Genomic DNA, 26,570 nt, shown 5'->3' with positions numbered 1-26,570 from the left:
TTGAGTCATTCAGCATATGGAAAAATAAAGAAGAACCCGGATATGTGAGTGAGGTTATAAGTATTTGAGTGTACTACTGATCCGAGGCTGCCGGTTTGATTTTACAGGCTGTACCATCTCTGCACTGTGGTCAACTTCTGTGGAGCCATGCATCCTCAGCGCCCTCTGCCACAAGCGATGCCCACGCCCCCCTCGTCCTCCCTGGGACAGCAGCTGAGGGACATAGCCATGGGTCTGGGCAGGGGCAAGAACTTCCTCGGTGGAAAATTCGCCTATGGGTTCATTCAGTCTCTCAAAGAGTGCTTGTATTTTCTGCTCTGCTGCTGGTGCATCAAAGAGATTCTGGACTGAAATGAATTAATGATTTTTCACTGGCGCCGGTTTCTGCGAGCCTCTGATGATCACACGTGTAGTGGCGGCCTATAGCCTACAGGTCTGCAGGTATGTACTGTATATGTGACACTTCCAAACAGCTGACTTGTTTTAATGAGATGTCTTTTTACTTTGAACCAAGAACAAGATAAATGGAGTTGAACAAATTTGTTTTAATTGCAGTGGAGCTCTGGGACAACAGACCAACAGCTAATTGGCAAACATTAGCAAATCCATTAAACTGCCATATTTACTGTAATGTTCTCTGCTTCTAATCTGGGACTCATGTAGAACTCGTTGTTGTTATTTATTAATATTATTGGACTAGTTAATAGTTTTGTTTTTTTTATTTCCACAGGTTGATCCTTTTAGGGTCTGGAAAAAGACCTGCTACTTTTGCAATCAGTGGCTACTAATAGAAATACATAAATACATAAATACATAAATAAATAAATGGAACTTCTCATTTTTGTCTTTTATTTCTAAGCAGATAGTGTGTCAGTTGAGAAAATAGGCCAACAGTAGGCCCATTTGACCTTGATCTATATACACTGAAGGCATTTTATTTTAACATATTTTAGCCAGTTGAAGCAACATTAAACTGCCATATTCACCGTAATTTATTTGTTTATTTTATTTATTTATTTTTTCCACAGGTTGATCCTTCTAGGGTTTGAAAAAAGACCTGCTACTACTTTTGCAATCAGTGGCTACTAATAGAAATACATAAATACATAAATAAATACATGGAACTTCTCATTTTTGTCTTCTATTTCTAAGCAGATAGTGTGTCAGTACCATATTTTCTTAATGTATATGGACAATACATGAAGAAAATAGACCAACAGTAGGCCCATTTGACCCTGACCTATATCCATTCAGTGTATTTTATTTTAACATATTTTAGCCAATTCAAGCAACATTAAACTGCCACTAAACTGTCATATTCACTGTAATGTTCCCGGCTTCTAATTTGGGGCTAATGTAAAACTCATTGTTGTTATTTATTAATATTATTGGAATGGTTGTTGTTGTTGTTATTATTATTATTATTATTATTATTATTATTATTATTATTATTATTATTATTATTATTATTATTATTATTATTATTGTTATTATTATTATTATTATTATTATTATTATTATTATTATTATTATTATTAGCAGTAGTAGTACTAGCATTATTAGTATTAGTATTTATTTATTTTATTTCATTTTTTATTTTTTTATTTCCACAAATTGATGCTTTTAGGGTTTGGAGAAAGACCTGCTACTACTTTTGCAATCAGTGGCTACTGATAGAAATACATAAATGCATAAATAAATCAATAAATACATGGAACTTTACATTTTGTCTTTTATTTCTAAACAGATATTGTGTCAGTACCATAAACTGTATATGGCCAATACATTAAGTATAGGGCAACATTTGACCTTGACCTATATCCATTTAGGTTATTTTATTTTAACATATTTTAGCCAATTCAAGCAACATTAAACTGCCATATTCACTGTAATGATCCCTGTTTCAAATGTGGGACTAGTGTAAAACTCATTGTTGTTATTTATTAATATTATTGGACTGGTTAATATATATATATATATATATATATATATATATATATATATATATATATATATATATATATATATATATATATATATATATATATATATATATATATATATATATATATATATATATATATATATATATATATATATTCTTTTTTTTTTTTTTTTTTTTAGGGTTTGGAGAAAGACCTGCTACTACTTTTGCAATCAGTGGCTACTAATATAAATTTAAAAAAAATGCATAAACAAATAAATAAATAAATGCTTCTAATTTGGGACTCATGTAAAACTCATTGTTGCTATTTATTAATATTCTTGGACTGGTTATTTATTTATTTATTTTTTTATATATATATTTTTTCTTTTTAGGGTTTGGAAAAAGACCTGCTACTAATAGACATACATAAATACATAAATAAATACATGGAACTTCTCATTTTTGTCTTTTATTTCTAAACAGATAGTGCAGGGGTGGCAAACAAGTTAGGTACAAAGAGCCAAAATTTTCTAGCGAATAGAAAAGAGAGAAAACAACTCCTAAAGTGCACTTGTGTCTCCTGATTGGCCACATTTACTTCCTGTTTACTTCCTGGTGGCCATTTATAGAGGACTAAAACAGCCCTAATTGGAAATAACTAAATATAAGATGTAGAAATATGTAAAAATGTGTAAATAAATAGATTTCAAATGTAATTGCATACATTTTAAAGCTTACATTAAAATGTATTGATACTTAAAAATCCAATAGGAATTATATATTCACACAAAAAATGTAAAAAGACACAAAAATTGACTTAAAGTGAGATTTAAAAAATACAATCAGAAAATATAACGTATGAATATATATTTAAATTCAGAAATGCATGCAATTATGTAAGTACAGTTACTTATTTATTTCCAATTAACTTTTTTCAGTCCTACCTTCCCCCTCTTTCTTCTCTCTCTTCTCTCTTTTTGCCTGAGCTCGAGCTTTGCATCCTATACGTTGTGTTTTGTGCGTTGTCACCGGTCTACAGAGGTTGCACTATAAACTTTGCCTGTTTTTTCATAGACTTTTCTTTATAAATGTGTGCAATACCTGTTTCTAATTTGTGCTGAACATTTTGAGAGATAAATAAAAGAAATATTTGAGAGAGATTTGCAGGTGTCATTTATGTTGATGTTGCACGTGGGACATCTTTGAGGGACATGTGGTGGTGAAATAGTGAGGTGCAACACAAATAAAAAGTATTTGTTCATTGTTGGCTCTTCTTCTCATTGCACCTTAATAAATGGTGAAAAAATGATGACCTCTCTCTGTCATCATTATGAAGTGCAAAGATTACAGTATATGGCCCTGTCTGACTTTCACACACACCCCCCCCCCCCACCCCCACACACAACCCCCCCCCCCACACACACACCCACCCCTTCACACACACATTCACACAAACATTCACGCACACATTCACACACATTCACACACATTCACACACACATTCACACATATTCACGCACACATCCACATTCACACACATTCACACACACATTCACACATATTCACGCACACATCCACATTCACACACATTCACACAGACATTCACACACATTCACATACACATTCACGCACACATTCACACACATATTCACACACACATTCACACATATATTCACACACATTCACATACACATTCACACACACACCCACACATATATTCACACACATTCACATACACATTCACACACACATTCACATACACACACACATTCACACACACATTCACACATATATTCACACATATATTCACACATTCACACACACCCCCACACACACATTCACGCACACATTCACACACATTCACACACACATTCACGCACACATTCATTCACTCACATATTCACACACACATTCATACACATTAACTAGTTCTGTTTTTCACCTTCAGTCTATGGTATTGACCATAGAGTCAATATACCGTCATGGCATAGACGGTATATGGCCAACATTAAGAAATTCCTCCAACATTTGACCTTTCCATTCAGGGCGTTTTATTTTAACATATTTTAGCCAATTAAAGCAACAAAACAACAGACAACTGCAGCTCTGACTTCTCCCTGTTGTTATCACATGCGCCTGTCAATCAACTTGCGGAAAACGCTCAGAGAAAGAGAAACATGCTCCACTCTCATTGGTCAAGAAGATAAAGTGGGGCGGGACCTTCTCAAAGCTGGCTCCTGATTGGACGATGCTCTTGACACTCTCGCAAGTTTCAGGAGGCATGTTCAGAGTTCCTAAGTTGGATGGAAAAGACGTGGGAAGTGGGTCTATTGATGCTGGGCGCTGTCTCCAATAAAGATAATCGCTTGGGTAAGATTTATGTGGTTTAAATGTTTGATGCGCACTCGTTTATCTGCGCGTTTAATGTCGTTTGTTTTTCTACTGTGGCGGTATTTGTTTCCTGGTTCACTCGTGCGTAAAGGTCGTCCAAAGCTTTTAAAACAAACCTGAACACGATGGTAACCTTTGGATATTTTTTTAACTGTCTTTAATCAAACAATATCTTGCATTTAGTCATTTGTAACCATGGAGATGCCACAGTCTGTTTGGTTTTACGCACGACAAAACGCATATGGCACTTTCCTCAAGTCATGTTGACTTAGTGCGTGTTGTTGCGCCTGATGTGATGTGCAAGTTACGTTCCTACTGTCTTAGCAAGCAGCAGTTTGTGCACAGTTGCCTTATTTTAGTGAAATCTCCTTTTATGGTAGTTTTCAAGCAGGAACTAGGTAACTGCACTTGAAAACATTTGTGTAATTGCAAGAGAGAAATGGCACTTAAAGCAATAATTGGCAAAGATTAAACTGCACAATGTCCCTTCCTCTTGTCTGCAGCCCATCTCATGTTTGCTATATTTAGCCTGTATCTATTTAAGCCTCCCCACTGTATGCTCAACAATGCTCCTTGGGCCTGAGGCTGGATCCAGAGGCTTCTCCTGGGACACAAGACCTAAATGGCAAAGCTGAAAGGAAATTGAATTTGGGAACTGAAGTGTGTCACTCTCCAGACGGTGTAATGTTTAATACATCTTAAATCCTTTTGGGTGAAGGGCAGAATCTGTAAAATATGTAACTTTAGTCGTGCAATTCGTTCAATTTTAATCAAGATTGACAGTCAGACATATGTTTGCATATTTTTATTCGGGAAGTGTACAGCAAACTGTCAGTAAACCTGTGTAGTTTGGAGCAGAATTCACTTTGGAGGAATAAATTTGACAGTTTTGTTGTTTTAAATTACAATCAAAAGACAGTTTTCTTATTCATGTTCAAGAAACTGTCACTGACATCCTCATATGCTTGTTTTTAAAAGGACACAATAAAATCAAATCAAAAATCATCATCCATCTGCATAAGGGAAAAAATGCGTAAAAGTCACATCTTGCATTATTTCGTGATATCCCCCAGAAACAGAAATATGAACTTCTAAACTAATTCAAGCTTCCCATTTGGGGTGCACAATATATCATTTGAGTTGGCATTTAGACCGTAGTGTCCTCTTCTCTTAAATGTTAACACTCCTGGAGTTGTTTACAGTGTGCAGTCACAATCCTACTTTACTGCAAATCACCGATAAGTCACTGAATTTTTTTTGTCCAAACTGTACAGACCTAATTTCCCATGCATTTCAGAAGATGTTTGCAGCCAGTATAGACCAGTGGTGTAAGAAGTACTCACATTTTTAAGTAAAACTACAGCTACCAGGGCAAAAAAAAAACCAAAAAACACAAAACTCAAGTAAAAGTATCACATGAAAAACTCCACTTAAGTAAAAGTGTTAAAGTACCAGTTTAAAATGTACGTTAAGAGTAAAAAGTAAAAGTATTTGAGGTCTTAAAAGGCTTCAGATGTATTGATTTTGATAAAGATTTTTTCTGAATTTTGCTCAACAGAAACAATTTTTTCTTTTTTTTTTTTTGGTTGCTCAAACTACAGATGTGTTAAAAATAAACCTTAGCCTTTTCAGAAGATGGAGTAAAAAGTACCAAAATTATAAAAGTATCCACTGTAAAATTGTAAAAAAAAGAAAAAAAAGTACAGTACTTTACTACTTTTCTTTTGTTATGTTCCGTCGCTGCTCTAGACCCTTAGGTAGTGAGTATCAGCATAGTGAAATTGTGTAGACCTTAGATACCAGCCTTCCTGCCAAACATTTTTCCGCTTCTAAAAGGCAGTGAGACGAAAGGCAGAGGACATGCGCTAACTGCTAATGAAGACCTCAATGTTTCCAGTGAATTACACTTCCTGCACACAGCCCTACCCTGACATGTTTTAGAGCACGTTACAGTAGCTCCTTTTATCGGCACGAACGGGTGAGGCTGAATGGGAGAGGCACTATTCAAATGCTGATCATGTGACCTCAGGGATGGAAATTACCTCGGCAACAGCTGGCTCATGCATCATTCTTCTACATGGGAGTCTATGGTGTCAAGAATATTCACGGCTCCGGTTGGAATTCTAATGTATTTTAATGGGCTGTTTTCCAGGTTTATCACTGTGAACCAGCCACATGTAATTTAGTAGTAATTTCGTAGTAATGGCCCTTTCTATCGCAACCAGTCCATTTGCTGCAATTAGCACTGACAAAAATATAGAAGCTTTAATGTGTTTGATCGAGATTCAAGCCCCTTACCATCCCGTTGGAGGGCTGATGTTTAACTCTCTGTGTGTAGTGATGATAGATGCAGTGTGTGTACAGTTTATGGCCTCACCTTTAGTTTTGTCTTGTTGTTCACTGCTGGTTCTCTCTGGTTTGTTTCAGAAGGCACAAAGCCTGTAGGGGGCCATGTCTGGCAGCTCAAACAACAGTTGGACAATTGTCACTCCTGAGGTAACACATTTCTGACCTCTATAAGTATTTAAATAAAAATAGAATAGAAATACAATGGATAATGTTAGATGTTAAAGAGGATTTATTATGTACAATGTCTGTGTAATCCCTCAGTCGTCCAGGTATGATCCATCGTAAAAGAAAAATATAAAATCAACTGGGCAAAAAGCCGCTTCCTCAGTTCTGGTTAGATTACTATTATGTACAATTTAATTTTATGAGCTTTTAACCATGTTATTGTGGTGCTCCCCCATCATAAACCTTCTCAGAGTTATACTTCATGCATTCATGTTTGAGTAATCCTATATTGTCCTGCATTCAGGGCGCTCTTGCTCAGATGTGATTATTTAAAAAATTCAGACTCTGGTTCAGAAATGTCAAGCCATAATTTTTCAACAATATAAACATGTAAATCTACAGCGAAATGTCAGTACGAAGAAGTGTCATTTCTTCAGTTTTGAACAGGAAGTCGTGGGACGTGTTTCTATTACTAAGCTGTTTTAGATCTTGATATTGTGGTTTACAGTGAACCAAATATAAAACCTTGATCTACATGTGTTCTAGTTTAATGTTAAATAAACTCACACAAAAGCACAACATGTCCTCTTTAACAGTTATGGTGCTTATGTTACCTCCTCGTACTGTTTTGTGTCAGGAGACGGCTGCAGCTGAAACCCTGAGGCCTCTCGCTGAAGGAACAGAGCGCCAGGATGAACCCAGTGCACCCACTCAGGGTCTGTACCAGTTTAGTTTAGTTTCTCTTTAATGAAATGAGTAATAATTTAAGCTGTGTGGATATATATTCTCTTTAATTTAACAGGTTTGGGTGCAGAGACGTCAGATGGTTCACATGGTTTATCTGAAGAGGATCACCCAGACCAGGTCATTATTACTGTTATGACGTTAACATTTTTAAAGCTGCACTATGTAACTTCTTTGGTCGATTGTCTGCCACCTACAAAGTTCCACATTATGACACTGAACTTATTTATCTTCATGAAAACAAGTAGGTTACAAGTCGTATCTGTGAAGAGGCTGCCTTACGCACACTATTCTTTAGATATAAAACGCCTATAATTAGGAAAAAAGCAAGATGGATAAGTTTAATGCCATACTGTGGAACATTCAATGCAAACCCCTCCTAATAAGTTACGTAGTGTGCCTTTAACATTGACACCTGACATTTCTGCGCTATTTTTAATTCCAGCCCTAAAGGAATTGTTTCTAAAAAGCTTTATTAAGAACTTTTAGTATCGTAAAAGACTCGAATAAAAACTGTTTAATATGATGATTGTCTTATTTTATCAACTTGTCATTTTAGACGTCAGAAGAACCTGTAGCTAAACCAAATGAAGACAGCGACGCTACTGCCCTCCCCTCCTCTGCTCCATCAGAAAGCAGCAGTGTCCCAGAGCCGCAGACAGAGGGCGCTCCAGTGGACTCGGGACAGTCCAGCACAGAGCCAGAGTCCTTCTCTGACTCCTACTCCCACCTCAGCCCCTCTGCAGACGAGACCCCTGCTCCCCCCCTGAACGCTGAGACTCTGGGGTATCTGGACTCAGGGCAGGAGGAGCCAGAAGAGGAGGCCAGGGAGCAGAAGGAGCCAGAGGAGGAGTTAAAGGAGGAGTCACAGCAACTGAGTCCCCTAGAAACACCACAAGGTTAGACATGCTTGGTGCTGGATGTGAATATATGTTGACCTCACCCTGCCCTCCCCACATTTGCTCTGAGTTCTGCAAAACCGCACTTTTATTTTGGTGGCACTTCCGGTTAACCCTTTAAGGACTGAGCACACTATGGGCCAGTATAGGTCACCTAGACTTTTATATTTTTGTTAGTCATAAAAATCATATTAAAGGAAGTATCAGAATTACTTCTATTTTACACATCTATCCGTATTTTTTCTTTTACGCATCGAATAAATGACAGGGAAAATCCCCACAGCACCCGCGCTCTCATTCGTCACCTTCGCGGAGCAACAGAGGCAGATTACCGTAACTGACAAACTGAAATATTTAAATAGCCCCGTGCCTCCGCTTTGAGACGCCATTTGAATTTACTTGAGAGCACGACTGGTTGCGGAGTTACGCTGCTGGAAAGTCCTCATCCACGCTCTATCGGCGACGATAGCCTTCGACGCTATAGGGTTAAGGGGGAATCCCATTGAGTTCAATGCTGCGGTTTGCTGCTATAGTCTGTATAGAACTTATATGCTTCAAGATCAGCAGCCCCATGCAAAATAATATAGACTTAATGACAGCAACTTGGAGAGTAAGGTGGATACCGCCTTGATAATGCCCAATGTCGTCTCCATAGTTAAGCTGGATCTGGTTAGACCCTGATCCCGGTGCCACAGTGTGGCAGCAGTGGTTTAGTGCACACTGTGTCCTTAGGCAAGACACTCCCACAGCCTTGCCTTGTATAAATGAATGAGTATGTGATGATTGTAGGGGCCAATAGCACAGATTTGCAACCTCACTTTACCTGGGGTAGACTGACAAAAGTGAGGCACCATTTAAGTGTGAATTTATACACAACAAAACATAAAACAACACGATGTGAAACCTTGCAAAGTAATATTTTTATGCTTTTACACACTTTAACAACTAAAGAATGTGTCTTTGGTATGGCTTCCTTTAAATAGTATTCTCTTTTATTCAATACAAGTGCACCAGAATCTATAATCTGTGTGAGAATGTTTGTCCAGGCTGTGACCATAAGAACAAGCTGTTTTTTGTTGTGGTGTTTTGTTTTACAGATGTTTGTCATGGTATTGTTAAATGTTGTTCCTTATTCTGAATAACTTCAGAAACTTCACTTGAAGTGTGTTTCAGTCTGGCTCTAAAAAAGGAAAATAAATTGTGCTCTGCATAATCCAAGCATCATAATTGTCTTTTCATGCTGCTGGTGGAAATGGGAAATGTCATTGTGGAGACTGCAAACTAATTAAAACTGTGCACAGCAGGATGAATGGAATAGTGCTGCCTCCAACAGGAGCTTTGTCTATTATAAATATCAAAACACAAACATATATTTCATATAAATAAATATTGTGCAATTAGCAATGAATTGGTAAGTTTTTTTTTGTTTTTTTTAAATTATGATGTATAATATTTTTTCTGCCTTAAAAGAAGATAAAGTATATAGATCCATAGATCCATGGCTTTTAATCTTTTCATACCAGTTCACTCCATATTAGATATTTTCAAGTATCACCAGGAGTAAATCTGGACTGTAGCTTAAAGGTGCACTATGTAACTTTTCTACCAGCCTTTTCCACCAACGGCTTCATCCTCTTGTCTCCATGGAGATAGATACATGCTGTGAAACATTCAGAGCAATAACATCTTCATGGACACAGACAGGTGGTAGACTCACCAGTGGAAAAGTTACATAGTGCAGCTTTTTTAGATGAATGTGTAATTAATATGAACAAATATTAGAACAACAGAAGAGCCTTTATTCCACCAGAAGAACCTGCACAGTGTGTACCACCTGATAAATGTATTCATCTGTTGTACCACTGTAGATCCCACTGAACCAGCCCCAGAGACAGAGCCGGAGCTGAGGAGGAGGAGGTTAGAGGCTCTGGAGAAGATCGGCCAACGTGACGAGGAAGAGGAAGCAGAGGAAGACTTTCAGCTACCCCAGAGAGATGAGGACTCCGGCATCACCCTGAACAAGTGCATTCTGGGAGCTGTTATTTTGCTGGGCCTCGGCACTATTTTTATGTCAGGTAAAGAGCGATGTGCGTGTTTTTGAATTATGTTAAAATAGGGCTGGGCGATATGTCATTTAAAATCAAGTTTTTATATATATATATATATATATATATATATATATATATATATATGTAGATCAATCTTGATTTTTTTGATGCAATTTAATTATTTATTTTCAAATATAAAATTAAAATATCTTTCAAAGTTAATTTCATACTTTTAGGTAGTGCCGTTTCATGTCACATATCCAAATCACATTGCCACATTTCTTCCTTCAAAGTGTGACCTCTGCTCCAGACCACGAGCTTTTACTGACAGAGGATTAGCTGTTGTAGACTCCTCGATTTGGAAAAAAAAAGAGGAAAAAACAAGCTTATCACTTCGATTTCCTGAACTTTGTATTGCAACACTGTAATTTCCCCACTGTGATACAAATAAAGGTTTATCTTATTTAAATTGGATAAATTGCCCAGCCCTGTGTTGACATGAGCGAGGGCAAATGTTTCTATTGTACATGACTTTACTACAGTTTGGAGTAAGTGTCGGTGAGACTGAGGTGTACTGTACCTGCAGGTGTGCTCATGGACCTGGATGAGGGTAGGATTTCTATTTGTAGAGCACGTCTTGCACATGACAGTGGTTGCACCCTGTTTTTCATCACTTGGTTGCGGTTTGCATGTAAAAACATGATCTTGCTCAAGGTCTTGCTTGCTTGATGACTGCTGACTGTTGAATAGAAAACCTTGTACCGTCTAACGCCAGTCTATTCAAAGCAACACCTTATATTAGTGTGATTAATGATGCAATTCAACTGTGATGAGAAACTAGGGCTGGGCGATATGGTGATGAAAATCCAGTCTTGATCTCATCGCTGTGATCTTCATCAAATCGTGATTCACTAAAATGAATTTAATACAACAGAATGCTTAAAAACACTTTTCCTCACCGATTTCTTCTACTGGTGACAGCTGAATTTAACCACTGCCAGTGAGCACAGGTATATCGCCCACCCCTATGTGAAACTACTTGATGTTTAGAGGATGCAGGGTTTTCATAGAGGTGTGAATATCATTTAAAAATTGCCTTGTTTTCTGTGATTGCTTCACTGCCATGTAATTCAGATCTCTGAATATATGTGCTTTTGGCTCCATCATTTCTATTAAACAGTAGAATTTAAGCTTTATGTTCCTCCTCTGCAGAAAGTGACTATCCTCCTGTAGAGCTGAAGGAATCTGAGTCATCTGAAAAACAGGTGAGTCAGACTGTTGTTTGCTCTACTGTTAGTATAGCAGTATATTGAGATGTCAAGTTTATCTAAATAAAAGTTGTAATAAATGACTTCTCGTGTGACAGGAGTGGCTTAACCCGGATATTTCTCGACCTGGAGGAGAAGCTGAACTCTTAGACAAATTAACTAAAGGGAATGAGCAGATAGAAATGTTACAAGAACAACATCAGGTACTTCAGGTATATTATAGCTATACCTGTCAGAAGCTTCTTAGAAAATGTTATATAAAATGAATAGCTAATATTTCACAGTTTCATTTTTGTTCTTATTCAACAGCTTTTACTTTACAATGCATATCTAAATTTAAATCATATGGATTGTATAGTACTTGCAGGCTACTACATACAGAAATACATAGGCTACATACTGTGGGACTTTCCAGTAACAAATACCTGTGGTTGGTTTTCTTTTATAGTCTCAGAACGAGGAGCTAAAATTGGCCAAGGCACAATCAGCAGAGGGCAGCACTGAGCGGCTTCAACAGGAGGAGGTGCAACAGGAAAACAGTAGGTTAAAGAGACACATGGAGGGTGTCCCTGAACTTCAGAAAGCACTGGAGAAGATGACGACAGAGCTGAAGTCTGTGTCAATGCTACAGAAAGACGTAGAGACTCTGAAGTCCACTTTGAACCACTTAAAGCTCTATGCAGGTAGGAGAGGTCGGTAGTTATGGACTAAACCAGTGTTTCTCAAACTGCGACGCCTGGGCTGCTTCTGCTGGTATGCAAAGTTTCTATTGGTGGTTTTCAGAGACAGGTGCACTTTGCCATGAAATATACAAAAGGTAAATTGACAAATGTTGAACCTGATCATTTCTAATAGTGACTAGACCCAAGAAGTCCCTATTTTACAACATAAATCTGCATTTTAACAAGATTATTTTAGCTGCCTCCCATCTCTATTAAGTATTATTGGTCTATAGTCTGTTGATGTCGTCTGAAACCCAGCAATTTAGAAATATTTTAACTGTCTATGGCTGTCTAACGTAATATAAGACCATGTTTAGTCCTGATTCGAGTCCGGATTTAGAGGTTGCACTCCAAATCCAAATATTATCTTGATGAGAAAAGTTTGAGAACCACTGCACTAGACTGTAGAGAATGAGATAATGTAGGTGGTAGTGTAGTAACCACTTTATTAACAGCATTGGCTTGGTTTAAAGGTGCACTGTGCTACTTTTCTGGTGGAGGGTCTAACACCTGCTTACCTGGAATGTTCCACAGAAAAAAAAAAAAAATTCAGTTTAGCGGTGTCGCCTGCTCGTTTTCGTGGAGAATAGAAGGTTTGAGACCCAGAAAAGCAGCAGTTCCCCTTTAAGATCATGTATTGTGTTTTCTCGCCATCATGATTGTCAAACTTAAACTACTTTTTGCACCAAATTATTCACAGCAAATTCAAATATTAAACATTTTCATATGAGAGAAGACATGATATGCAGCTGAATGACCTTTTTAAGTTTTGAATTAATCTTTTTACATAGCAACTACTGTGCAAAACTGTCTACTGACTGAGCTTTCTATTTCAGCAGCGGCTACAGCTCCCCTTAGTGGACAAATGGAGAACCACAGTCACAAGCCAGGAGACCATCAGATGCACAAGAAGGACAAGTATGACAGAGGTGTTAAAAAAGACTGGAAAGATGGAGAGAAATCTGAGTCAAAAAAAGAGAAAAAGCAACGCAAAGATGGAGGGAAGACAGAGGGCAAGGAAAAAGAGTGGAAAAAAGATAAATCTGAAGGTGGAGGATTTGAAAAGAGATATAAGGAAGATAAGCACGCAAAGCAGAAAGATGAGGTGAAAGAGTGGAAGACAAAGCAGAAAGATGAGGCGAAAGAGTGGAAGACAAAGCAGAAAGATGAGGCGAAAGAGTGGAAGACAAAGCAGAAAGATGAGGCGAAAGAGTGGAAGACAAAGCAGAAAGATGAGGCGAAAGAGTGGAAGAAAGACAAGTCAAACAGAGGGGATGAAGGGAAGCCGTGGAAGGAAAAGAAAGAAAAGAAAGAGTGGACTTACGAAGGTGATAAAAAGCACAAACATGATCAAGTTAAAGAAGGGAGGAGTAAAGAAAGCAAGTACTCTCAGGAAACGCACAAAGGGCCTGGAGACAAGCACTGGAAAAAGGGAAGAGATGACTATAAAGAAGAAAAGGATAAGTACGAGAAAAAGCACTGGAAAGGGAGGGATGAATATGAAAGTCGAAATAGAAAAGACGACGGCGAGAGGAGAGAAAAGGGCAAAGAGAAAAAATGGGCAAAGGATGAGAAGAAGCAGTGGAAGAACGAAGACAAGGAGAAGAAAAGAGTAGAGTTTAAAGAAAAAAAGCATCAAAAGGAATGGGAGGAAGGTCATTTTGAGAAGTATAATAAACATAAAAGTAGTGAGGATAAGGATCATACGTGGAACGATAAGAAGCCCAAACCCAAAGTGGGACAACCGGAATACTGGTCCCGTCAAAGAGAGCGCCTCCAACACAGCTCAAAACCTCAACACCCCTGCGATTCCCCGGACACCTGCGCCCAAGCCGAAGGGGTGCAACCAGTTCTTCTCTCGGAATTTGAATCAATCCTAAAGAATTACTTGTCGAAAGCGGAAAAAGCGGGAGTGGAGCCCTCGCACATTGCTGAACTGCAAAAGTTAGCCACGGAAATGTTTCAAAATGGCGTCTTTCCGCACGATCAGATGAGTTTTCAGGATTACGTGGAGGATGTAGGGGATATTTTGGAAGATCTAGTCGAGGGAGAAGATGGAAGTGAAGAGGAGGAGGATAGTGCCATAGAGGATGAGATGGAGGGATTTGAAATGGAGGTGATGGAGAAGTTTATGTTGCCGGGCAAGAAGGAGGGAGTCAAGGCGGAGTTTGGGAAGGAAAGCGGGAGAGGACGTGGGTGAAGCGGACACTGCAGAAAATGAGTATCTATTAAGAGTTAAAATGACTTAACTTCTGAACATTATTATTATTATTATAAGCAGATATAAAGGTGCACTGTGTAACTTTTTCTGGTGGGGGTTCAAGCAGGAAACGCCACTAAGCTTCATTAAGTCACAGATGACAGCTCACAATGACAATGTGTGTTTTTAAGGGATTTCTTGGCAATAAAAATATTTGTAATTGAGTACTGCACATGCTAATGAGAAGTTTAACTATGGAACATTTTTGGTAATTCGATAACATCTCTATGGAAACAAGCAAGTGGTCGACCCCTCACCAAAAAAGTTACACCTTTTATGCAGCTTTTACCTTTTTGAACTAATAAAACCTAGAAACGATTTTGATGTTTCTAGCTGGTTTCAAGAAAAATTTACTTGAAATAAGAAGTTAACTCATCAATAAAGTAAAGGTTATTTTGTTTACACGTTGGAAATTCTGTTACTTAATTTAAAAAATGCGTTAAAATCCTGATTTGGGTCCATTTAGTAAGTAAATCTGCGCTTGTCCAAATGGCAAAAAGTGAAATATTTAGCTAAAGTCATTTTATCTCCTGGTAGATAATCATTTTTGCATTGAAGGAAGTGAGCAGTCTGGTGCAGGAAGCAGAGCCGGGCCTGACAGAGGAGAGGTGATTCAAAAGGGAACACTTAATAATGGACCATGAATACCACAAACACGTTAACAGGATGACCTCTTTATTTTACCTCTTCCTGCTGCACCAGTGTCGTGTCATTTCTGTTTTTCTGTGTTGCAAAGTTTACTGCATACCAACCTAGTAAGACTCAACAAACCGCGGACCACGTCGGCTTACAATTCTTCTGACAATTATGGTACTTTGTGTTTTAAAATCAATATTTAGTTCACGGTGTGTACTCTAAACGCATCTAGGCATTCACATTTGAGAAAAGACGGAAATACGATGTGCTAAACAAGAATCCCATTTATTTCAGAACATGTTTGTAGAGGTTCAGACTACAGAATTAGCAGGTTTCATGTTTCAGGTTTCACATACATGACATGATGTTTTGACATTATTGTACTTAAATAATTGAAGTTTTTGTGATTTGCTAATTCAAGATTCAGTTGTGATTACTGCTACAGTCCGAACACAGAAACATAATCCTCACTCTAAGAACCGAAAAAGTTCTTCCCACACCTGGGTATTTATTTTGGCCCACACATCTGTAAAGTAGACATTTCCTGTTTCTATTTTTCTGTACCTGTTTTACTCGATTCTTTTCCCTTTGACTTAATTCTCAGTTCTCCCACACTGTTCAACTGCTGTTAAGGGTAATGACTTATGTTGTATAAATCTGCAACCACTTTCCATGTAAAGGTGCACTGTGTAACTTTTCTAATGCAGCGTACACTCTCTGCTTGTTTCTGTTGGAAATGTTAACGCTTTCCCTAGAATGTCCCACTGCATGGCATTAAATTATCTATCTCACATTTGTTCAATTGCAGGTGAAAGATGTTGCTTTTTCTCCAGATTTGACCTTTATCTTGGCCTGTTGGTGTCAGATTAATGCCATACTGTGGAACATCCCAGGCAAACCAAAGACACAAGCAGGTAGCAGACCCTCCAACATAAATATTACACAGTGTACCTTTTTAATGGTGTAGTGTTTATAGTCATTACATAATTATAATATTTTTGTTTTGTACATATGGCTTAAGACCGTGACTGTGCTAACTTGTTCTATTTAACTTATTTTTAGATTTTATGGCACGTTTAAACAGGTTTACTTAAAAAGAGCACATAATAATAATGTGTTGAGCATGTACAGTTTTTTTTTCAGGTACTTCTGTGCACTAAAAAACCTGTATGCTGTGCACTAGAATGTCTTTAATGATTTCATATGAAGTCTCGTTGGACAAGTAGCTCACTGTTTTTGTTTGTTTTGGGTTTACTGTTGAAGTGACATGTGAGGGAGCGACACATACGGCAGCGTAAAAATGTATTTGTTAGACTTTTTTGAACAGCGGTGTTAATAAATGAGAAGAGAAGAACTTTGTCGCTTTTGGATTTTTATAGGTCAATGCATTTTCTGTTTAGATTAGTAATAGTTTGGACATAATCGTCAAAGGAGAGGTGCAGGTAAAGAGAAATAAATACACTTGTAACGCCAATCACGTCATATTCCTATAACCTTTGTCTTTATAGCTGTATACGACTAACTGGAATTGAATTAGGACTGAATGAGAAAACTGGAGCTGAGCCAATCATAACTGGTTTAACCTTATCGCTGCAGGCGGATTCACATAGAAACAATGAAGTCACAGTGTAACTTTAAAATACAGACTCAAAGAGAGACAACATGGAATAACCCTAAACTATTTTTGTTCATTTTTTTTTTTTTACAATGCCCAAAAAAGTGTAACCAGATGTCTTTTGAAGTCCTTAAGTTTTCCTTTACTATATACTGACTAACCAAAGTGCTCAAATAAAATTAAATGGGTAAGAATCTCCAATACTAAGTTACTAGACAAAGGTTTAATCGTTTAACTAATTAAATGAGTTCATTCTAAGGTTAAAAAAGGTCATATAAATGTTAGATGCGCCCTCTGGGTTTGACTGTGTGGCACGAATAAGATAAGACTTTGCAACTGTCATTATTATTATTATTATTATTGAAATGTTGTGTTAGCCATTCAGAGTAATATAATTAACCTCCAGGCGTGACATTTGTAGAGGTCAGACGCAGTAACTATTAACTACGGCCGATGAAAAGCTTGTTAAAATAGTGTGGAATCTCATCATGGAAAATGTGGTGGAAACATTGGTTATTGTATTACCGGGCACAATAGCCTGCAGGAAAGTCTATGCTTATATTGTGAGAAATAAGTCAATCATTGGTTCAAGACGGACTACAAAAGGACCACAAAGTCTGTTCGCAAAAAACACTTTGTACCTTCATTTCTAATTTGGTGCTGGTTAGACAAAGATGGAGGCTGCTATTGGAGAACTGGTGTCCAAGTTCAAAGTGTACGCAGGCATTGAGGGCTCGTCCAGTACTCTGAGCAGAGATGAGTTTCACAAAATGGTCACTGCTGAACTTCCTAATTTAGTGGAGGTGAGTAAATGACTATAGCTTATATGTGTTAATGAGTACTTTAAAGGTACTACCGCTGTCTCCATGTTATTACTTCAATGCTACACAGTTGGGCAATCTTCTGTTTATTGCACAACATACATCCAAATTGTGAGCAAAACAAGGTCGCCTTTCCGCAGATCGGACCTGTAGCTTGGTCTGATGGTGTCGTCTACTTGTCGCCATGGAGATAAACAAGCTTAATGCTATGTAATTGTGTAACATTCCAGGTAAAGCCATAACAAACCAATGGCAACAAGCAGCAAGACACTCCACCAGTAGAATTACATGCTGGTACTGCATCTTTAAATCTCATAAACTAGTTCAAAATTGTTTTTAGCAATTTAATATTTCAGTTTATAAACACATCCATGCCAATAAAGCAGCTGGATAGTAATGTGGGCAAGCCTGCATTTAAAATTCAATAACAATGGTTAAATATATCCCTATACGAATAATAAAAAAGAGAAAAAGTCTGAATTGTTGCATGGAAATAGTCCCACTTAAACCACTCTGGTAACTGGGATCATCTGGCCACCACATTGTCTGCTGTAATTAAGTGTTAGTCATACCAGCCAAGACTGTGTTTACTTTGTCCTAATGTGGGTAGATTAGTTCTTTTTGTCTAAACGCTCTCTTATGGTTCACAAGAATATCCAAGCAATGTTAGCTGTATATTTGAGCCTCTACTGAGCAACAGAAAGAAGTGTTTACAGGCACAATTTGCTTAGTTTAATTATCCAAGTGAATCTATGAGGGAAAAAAAAAAAAAGTTGTGGAAATTTCCAGTCTTGCTTTCCTCAAAGTGTCCGCCAGATGGCAACAGAGCTCCCCACGCTGTGCCAAACCACCATAGGGCTGAATGTGCATGATTCTCTCCCTTTCCTACGCCCCCTGTGTCCTCCACTGAACCAACTTAGTAGTCTGTAATTAATTATATTTTTATTCACGTTTTAAAATGCACGTTTTCTTTTTTGTACGCCACAGAGCACTGAGTCATCTGCCATTGACCAACTTATGACATCCCTGGATGAGAACAACGATGGACAACTGAACTTCTTGGAGTTCTGGCAGCTGATTGGACAACTCGCCGACAAGCATGCCAGAGCCAACCAATAGCATTTACCTGCCTAACTATTGAGTTTCGTTTGCACTACAGACAAAATGGGAATATTTCCAAATGTCTGTGTCAAGCGCTCTCGCCTTTTTTTTTCCCAGCCTCGACGATTACGCGCACTGTCACTGGATATTGTTCAACTATTTCAGCAATATTGAAACCAGTCCGCCTGTTCTTTAAGCACACTCACAGCCCCACATGCCTGTGCTCACAAGTCTGTAACAGCAGCAGCCTTTTCTCCTTGTTTTCTTGGAAAGTTTTTTTGCAGTTTGGCACGTCTCCCCGCGCGCACAGACACCGCTCCTGCGCACTCTTCTCCAGACACTTTCTGCCAAAACAAGAAAATAAAGTGAAAAGTGTGTAATTTCTTTGTCAAACCTTGGTTTCTACACTTTCTAAGGTTCTTATCTTTGGATTCTTTACACTAGTGAGTAAAATTTTAGGGTGTGTCCTCACTGCATCATATTAAAGAGATGAGGACACAAGTTTATACACGTTGACACGAACATGCCATGCAAAAAGTAATCAAATACCAAACTGATCACTTCCAAAGTATGTCGTATTATTATAGGTCAATTGTTGTTCGATTTTATTTGGTAAAGTTTACACAAAGCTAAATGTTTGTAACCAATGATTTGTGTGAAGCGCAGTTGCTCAAGCTGCGCCTCTGCGCATTCCTCCTCTCTAGGCACACGCCCTGTGACAATGAAAAAAAGTTGGCTTGAGTGAGTAGTTAAATCACGGAAAAGATATGTGTTGCTGGTTAATCTAGAGGAGGACTGAGGGAGGAGGATCCTGGACAGAAGCAGCTGAAGAAGAAGCCTAGATTCACACAGTAAGTTTTACGCTTTGCTAATTCTCTTTTTGTTGTTCCTTTTTGGGTCTGACTAGAAAACCATCCTATTCCAAGGCTGTCATGAATGTTGTATGCTCGGGGAGTGTGCGTATTGGTGGTCATGGGGATCAGGTTTTCCTTGTTGGTAATGTAACCCCGAGTCCTTTACACTTCCACAGAAAACCGAGACCCGCACCACGTTTATTTATTCATCCTCTCTGTGTTGGAGTGGTCCCAGGTCCCCCTACAAACTGTCAGTATTAGTTTGGGCTAAACGCGAATGTGGGCCAGGCGCGGGCGGGCGAGCCCCTGCGTCTCTTTATCTCACTGTGCGCACCGGGTTTGGCAGAACCACGGCCCGTTATCGCGAGGCGAACTCAAAGCAGTTGGTCAGCTCTTATCAGGCTGAATTATTCACGCTGTGTCATGATAAGACCGTGGCGGAACAGAGAAAAGGGCTTCAGTCAGTGAGGGGGAGAACCAGTGACCAGGCCGATGACAGGTAACATGTCCACGGAGGAAGTGAGTCAGTCACGCCTCGTACAAACAACACAGGCAGGGTGGAGCCCTGGCACGGCCGCTATCATCTGAGCCGGCCTGGATAAGACATTATACTGTAGCAGGGCAGAGAGGGCACCCCCCGAAGAACAGCGCCGTCACGCGCCTGTTGTCCTAAGGTGGGGTGGCCCAGCCTGATTTACCTGAACTTGTTTGTACACGTCTCATGGCCTCAGACCAAGTCAGTGCAAACACACAATCCCCTCAACAGCTTCTGACCAGCTGCAGAGCGGTGATCCTTTTACATAACTGTGTGATGCACGCGCCCTGAAGGCAAAGGTTAGTGGTCACCTTTGACCCGTGAGTCATTTCTCAGTCCAGACCACAGGCTATGGTCATTTTGTTAATTTACTAGAGCTTGAATCATAATGGACGAGTTAAATGAATGAAAACAGCATTGGATACACAACTTAAAAATAAAAGACATATAATAAAGCTCCTTCCATGGCTCACTGCAGATTCTGATGTGAATATGACAATAGCACAATCATGATGTAAGGTCATGTGCTGCCAGTGAAAAATGCCACAAACTCACCAAAAACACAGTCTGAAGAGGCTCTTTGTTAACTAACATTCTTTACAAACATGCGCACTAGTGAGTGGTGTTAGTGCAGTCCTCATGATGTGTTGAAACAGATGACATCCGCTGCGTTGTAGTAGTTTTGTTAACATCTATTACACAAACCTACTGGCACGAGCTTAGTACAGGCGTTAGAATCTTAGCATAATGAGTATGTAATATTTTAGCACTGATTCTATACATACTAAACACTAGAATTGCCAGCAGAGGGCGCACAAACTTGCTCTCAGTTCGTCCTCTGAGGACTGAAGTAGGTTAAATAAGGTTGATAACAATAGCTGCTTTTATTTAAGTTAATAAGTTGGGTGCATGGGAGAATAATAACATAATTCATTTAATTCATTTAATTCATTACAGAACCATTTCTAGATATTGGAGATTTGAGCACTGACATCACTGGGTGGAATAAAGCGTTTTAGGTTTATTCCTGGAGACAGTCGTTAAAGGGAAAACTACATTATGCTAATTTTCTAAGAGCCGTTGAAGCCAGTGCAGAACCTGGACTAAACGAGCTTTATACCAGTGTGCACAAGCTCACACTGAGTTACTGAACTGGTAATTATAAAGCCCAGACTAGTCCCATTTGTTCAGAGACAGACAGAGATATGTTTACTGAACTATTACAAGAGAAAACACTGGGAAATGTGTTTTTATATAGCCACGTTGTGTACTAAATGACTGCATACATTGGTAAACGAGATTATAGAGGAAGATGCACACTGCAGAGCCTTTCCCTCTGCAGACACTGAGGCCTCTTGATATTAAATATAAGCTTTGCAAGACTGTGAACTACTGTTATGATGTCACAGTAACGATTTCCATGTGCTTGATAATTATATAACGACTTATCGAGCTGGAACAATATATTTTGGGGCTCAGTCTTTATGAAGTGTACAATTTCTTTGCAATAGTAGGGAGATTTTAGCTGTTTTTGTGTAAAACGATAAGACTTGAGCTGTAGAGGGTTGAATAAATCATTTCTGTGGATAGTTATTGCTTCATTCTACTATCCACTTGTTGCATTTCAGACTTTTTAATGATACTTTATGTTAAAAATGGGTTACCTGGGATTATCCTGCTTTGTGTCAATGCAATATTTCTCTGTAGCGACACAGAGAAAATGCTTCAAAGTGTGTTATTATGACAGCCCTACGTGTGCAACAGATTTATTAAGAAAATTATGATGATAAAAATAATATTGAAGACGAATTTATGCCTTTGACTCTATAACTGTATAAAAAAGCAAGACAATTCTAGTAAACTCTTTTCCACAGTGTTTCATGTCTTAAGTAAAAAATCCACTGTAACTAAATCAGTGAAATCAGAATGAAAAGTAGTTATTTAGCATCTACCATGAGTCATATCTGTGAACGCTGCACTACCTTTTAATCTCCATGGAGGTGTTATTGCTGGAATATTTCACAACATGGCATTAACTTGAATTTATTTCATCACAGCTGCATGTTTCTATTGGTCGAAAATACCTTGAGTAACACGCATTCTTACAGTAAGTGAGCTGGAGGTGTCACTTGCTTGTCTTCACGGAGATAGATAACGTTAATGCTGTACTGTGAAACATTCCATGCAAAGCAATAACACCAGAAAAGTTGCTTACGCGCCTTTAGTTATCCAAGTTCAACATTAATGCAAAGTTATGGCAGGTATGTAATATAGCAACGCAAAAACTGGACTGACCATTCACTGAACAATATATCTATGACTCCAATGTAAAAAAACACCACCACAATGAACGCTTTGTTTTTAACTGATGCTGCTGTCACCTCTCGTGTAGACCTGGGGCTTGGTTACTCTCATGTTCATCTCATTACGCGGGCTGGAGGACACTAATGGATGGTGGTCTGTCAAGAGCCCTGACAGAGTGTCCCTCAGCTCCACACACAAGGTGAATGGGGACATGGGGCTTTTCTTGTGTCGTGCATGAGGAGCTGGCCTGGGTAGGTGTCAAGACAATTATAGCAACTTATTAAATAATGAAGAGCTAGCATATGATGACAAATGATCGCTCTAAAGTGTGTGTGTGTGGTGCCATGAAATCCAATCTGACCCTTTCTGGATGCCTGATCAGTAGCGTGTCCCGCTCTCTCGCCCTGTAATTAGGTTAATGCAGCGGAGCCCTAATTGGTGTTGTCCTGCTTTGGTTATCAGCTCGTCTCTGTCTGTCTATTTTGGCCTTTGTTTGTCGGCCATGTTGAAGGCGTGGCGTCAGATGGGACATTTACAGCGGTGTACAGTTACCCCGATAACACGAGCCCGAGCACCCATCACCATCATTAGCCTCAGTTTCCAATACACGCTGGAAATGTGGCAGCGCGCGGTTTGGAAGACGCCTCACCCCGCGCTGCTATGTGACTAATGAGCGATAGTTATCAATGAATCTTCAATGTGGAGTTTTCCGAGAGCTGTCGTCTCGGAATTCTGCTCCCCTGAAGAAAATACTTTACAGGTAACGTCAGGTAGAGGCTGTCAGTGTGTGCAAACAATGTGACCAACACTGTCCACTTTACCACCACCACCACCACCACAGTGTAATGTAACTCTGTGAAGAAGTGAGCATTGCAACACTTAAATACCATGACCAAGCTGCATTATTTTACTCATGCAAATTACATTCACTTAATATTTTAGCAATAACTTTGGCTGCAAACATGCCATTGCGCAATAAAGGAAGCGGTTTTCCAAAAGCGCATATTAAGATGAGCATAAACATAGTGGTGTCTCATCAAAGCTAATTGTACCTCGGGGCCAGAATTGCAAGCTTCACTTCCCGCAATAGAGACGTGTATGAGATTGAAGTTAGAGCGCAGAAAAAAGGTGCGATATCATTGACTCACTTAAAATTGTGGTGTGTCACTGGCGGAAAGATTTACAAGGTCAAACTATAGATTCATAGCAGTGAAAGTCCTTCAAATTACTTCCTGATTTGAAGGACTTTTTAGGACTTTAGCCCACATGTGTCAAACTCAAGGCCCTTGGGTAAAATGTGGCCCGCCAGGTCATGTTATGTGGCCCGTGACAACATAAATTAAAAGGTATGACTGTCTTAAAATATTAGTTTATCAGGAAATACACAGTTACACAGACATTTTTTCATATCTATGCAAATCCATATGCAATATTTGTAATTTGAATAAGTCATAAATATAGAAAAATTATTTGCATTTATTTTACATTGCATTTGGTTACGTTTATATATATATTATAGTTTCATCTGGCCCTTTGAGAGCGACCATTTTGATGATGTGGCCCTCTGTGAAAATGAGTTTGACACACAGCTGCTTTAGCCCATTATGCTTTGAAAAGTCTTACTTGCTTTGGCGACACCTCATCTGAAACCCGTGCATAGGTGTCTGCTCTACTAACTGAGTCACTTTACATAATCATGCTACTGTATGGTGTGGTACGATTTTACTCTGCCTTCAAATATCCTCAATATGAAATTTAGTTATATGAGTATTAAGTTACTCAGTGAACAATACCATTTATTTGTTTGTGTTTCTCTGTGAATTATAAACATTTGCTCTTTTTCTAACTGCACTTCTCTGGATTTGGTTTGTCCGTGCATATTTGATCCGTGTTGTTTCTCCTGGGGCAGATTTGGTCCATGTTTGTTTGTTGTGTTGTGATGTATGGCGCAGCATATGGCTGGTTGCAGTAACATGACCCCGGGGCCTCCTGCTGCTCCTCTGGGTCAAATATCCATCGTCACAGATCACAGCTCCCAAAACATGTATAGAGACTCCCCTCCACTGTCCACTGTCCTCAGAGCTCCTCCTTATCTCACTCCATCTCAAATCACATGCTTTTTATTCACGTTATCAAGATGTGAACAAGGATGTTTTTGTTATGTCATTCATCCATCTTCATCAATGAAAGCCTATTTCCGCTAGGCTCACGGCCATGGCTAGCTGGGAAGTACTCCAGAAACAAGGACGAGAAGTAATTAGAGATTATGAGAGGCTTCACAATTCAGATTTAGACCTTTAGAAAGACCAAACAGGATTTAACTCTAAGTACATGAGGTGGATTTACAGACAGCAATATTGACACAGTTTTATGCTCCTAATATCATGCGTAGTATTTGTTTGTACTGGCCATATTTCTCACACTTTTTGTTGATTTTCTGTAGAAATGGAGGACGCCATAAAGACGGTAGTCATGACTTACATAAAGTCGTCCAAAGGGAAAGAAAACCTGGACTCCAGCTCCTTCAAGAAACTCGTGAGCAAGCAGCTTGGAGGCATCATGGAGGTGTGTGCCTGCAGTACTTTAAAGTTCTATTTAGTTGTACTGTCGTATAATGAGGATGATTAGGGATGGGACAAGATCTCATGCCGTAAGATCTCGCGAATCAAAATTGGCACAAGATGAGAAAAATGATCTTGTGAGATTTTTTTTGTGTCTGTACATTTTGATTGGAGAAAAATGGTTGAAAGTTACACCTCCTGTACATCTGCTATTATAAAGCAGTGCTACAATGACCAAATATATAAATAAATAAAATAAACTGAGGCAAAAATGTTGAACTGAATCGCACAATTTATATATTACGCGTCTAGTTTCATTCTCATGGATCCAATCTCGTGTCCCATCCCTATAATGACGACGATAGATCCACGTTTAACCCTTTGTGTCTTGTTCAGGATGCCGACAGCTCCTCTGCAATCAAAGAGATGCAGAAAGGACTAGACGAAAACAGCGATGGAAAAGTCAACTTCTCGGAATACTTAAATCTGATTGGCTACTTGGCAAACGCTATGAGCCAGAAGCAGTGTGGTTCCACTGAAGCAGCTTCGTAGATTCCTCTAAACTGGAAGCTCATTTCGTCATGGGCTTTATCGAGATCTAGTAACATATCTTCTCTATATGTGCCATTTATCTCATCATCATAATATAGAAAATTACTCATTCAGTCATCTCATTTTTGTATCTCGTCCCCACTGATGGAGCTCTGAAACGAACCGATATATAACCACTCAAGTCACACTATAAAAGGCCGTCAAGGATTGAAGGACTCGAAGCTGTGTGTAGTCTTTATAACATGCAAAGAAGATTGTATTTTCAAAACAATAAAAACTTTATATGAAAACTCTTCTGCCTCATCTGTATTTGCATATTTGTTTGACCAATGTTCCACTCTCTGCAGCTACGGAACCTGGTCCTCCATCATGACCAGCCTCCTATAGTGAACTAAATATAGCTTTGACACCCCTGACTGGTCAAACTCTGCAGCATCAGCTATTGAAATGCGAACCTGACATACTGTATGCGCTTCCCTTTGTGCGGTGTTCTCCTCTGTGCAACATTAGACACAAACACTCCCATAGGACGCTCCCTCCACCGCAGCTAATCACACGTAGAATAACATAGGCTCATCTGATGTACATGTTGTGTCCATTCACGCATCACCGCACAGAACATCCATTCAAATGCACTATATGTTTTATGTGTCACTGTTCTGTGTTGACCGCTTTCTGTCTGTCTCCTGCCCCTACCCACTCCATCACTGTCACTACGCCCGACCTCATGTTCTGTGGGTGAAGGATGGATTTAAACGAGCACATGGGTAAAATATTCATTCCTCATATACATTGACTTCATATCCAGCAGTGGGCCC

The 26,570-nt window shown here is 38.9% G+C and overlaps 4 protein-coding genes across 15 annotated transcripts; all 4 read left to right on the top strand.

Moving 5' to 3' along the window:
* lenep (lens epithelial protein) lies at positions 1-1,085 on the top strand. Of its 2 annotated transcripts, none has more exons than XM_055227907.1 (2): positions 1-441; positions 1,029-1,085. In XM_055227907.1, exon 1 carries the CDS (start codon positions 148-150, stop codon positions 349-351), a length of 204 nt encoding a protein of 67 aa, XP_055083882.1. In that variant the 5' UTR covers positions 1-147; the 3' UTR covers positions 352-441; positions 1,029-1,085. The 2 variants fall into 2 exon arrangements, with proteins under 2 accessions (XP_055083882.1, XP_033836217.1); XM_033980326.2 differs by lacking the exon at positions 1,029-1,085 and adding an exon at positions 731-765.
* Positions 1,086-4,183: 3,098 nt separating this feature from the next.
* On the top strand, positions 4,184-16,757 carry pbxip1b (pre-B-cell leukemia homeobox interacting protein 1b). 10 transcript variants are annotated; one of them, XM_055227902.1, is made up of 11 exons: positions 4,184-4,297; positions 6,746-6,814; positions 7,470-7,548; positions 7,635-7,696; positions 8,136-8,475; positions 10,344-10,550; positions 11,110-11,133; positions 11,736-11,788; positions 11,890-11,994; positions 12,240-12,330; positions 13,350-16,757. In XM_055227902.1, the coding sequence occupies exons 2-11, from the start codon at positions 6,770-6,772 to the stop codon at positions 14,711-14,713; spliced, it is 2,370 nt and encodes a 789-aa protein (XP_055083877.1). In that variant the 5' UTR covers positions 4,184-4,297; positions 6,746-6,769; the 3' UTR covers positions 14,714-16,757. The 10 variants fall into 10 exon arrangements, with proteins under 10 accessions (XP_055083877.1, XP_033836208.1, XP_033836212.1 ...); XM_033980317.2 differs by having other exon boundaries at positions 12,240-12,474; XM_033980321.2 differs by having other exon boundaries at positions 11,890-12,003.
* Positions 16,758-17,671: 914 nt separating this feature from the next.
* Positions 17,672-19,312, top strand: LOC117384300 (protein S100-A13-like). The gene is made up of 2 exons (XM_033981589.2): positions 17,672-17,827; positions 18,833-19,312. The coding sequence occupies exons 1-2, from the start codon at positions 17,699-17,701 to the stop codon at positions 18,962-18,964; spliced, it is 261 nt and encodes an 86-aa protein (XP_033837480.1). The 5' UTR covers positions 17,672-17,698; the 3' UTR covers positions 18,965-19,312.
* Positions 19,313-19,680: 368 nt separating this feature from the next.
* Positions 19,681-26,043, top strand: si:ch211-105c13.3 (uncharacterized protein LOC325758 homolog). 2 transcript variants are annotated; one of them, XM_033981693.2, is made up of 3 exons: positions 19,681-19,797; positions 25,083-25,204; positions 25,597-26,043. In XM_033981693.2, exons 2-3 carry the CDS (start codon positions 25,085-25,087, stop codon positions 25,750-25,752), a joined length of 276 nt encoding a protein of 91 aa, XP_033837584.1. In that variant the 5' UTR covers positions 19,681-19,797; positions 25,083-25,084; the 3' UTR covers positions 25,753-26,043. The 2 variants fall into 2 exon arrangements, with proteins under 2 accessions (XP_033837584.1, XP_033837581.1); XM_033981690.2 differs by lacking the exon at positions 19,681-19,797 and adding an exon at positions 20,234-20,299.
* The last annotated feature ends 527 nt before the right edge of the window (positions 26,044-26,570 follow it).

This window comes from Periophthalmus magnuspinnatus, chromosome 16 (genome assembly GCF_009829125.3).
Source record: "Periophthalmus magnuspinnatus isolate fPerMag1 chromosome 16, fPerMag1.2.pri, whole genome shotgun sequence".
Classification (NCBI taxonomy): Eukaryota; Metazoa; Chordata; class Actinopteri; order Gobiiformes; family Gobiidae; genus Periophthalmus; species Periophthalmus magnuspinnatus.
Note: the sequence above shows the minus strand (reverse complement) of the source record. Positions and strands in the feature narration are given on the sequence as shown.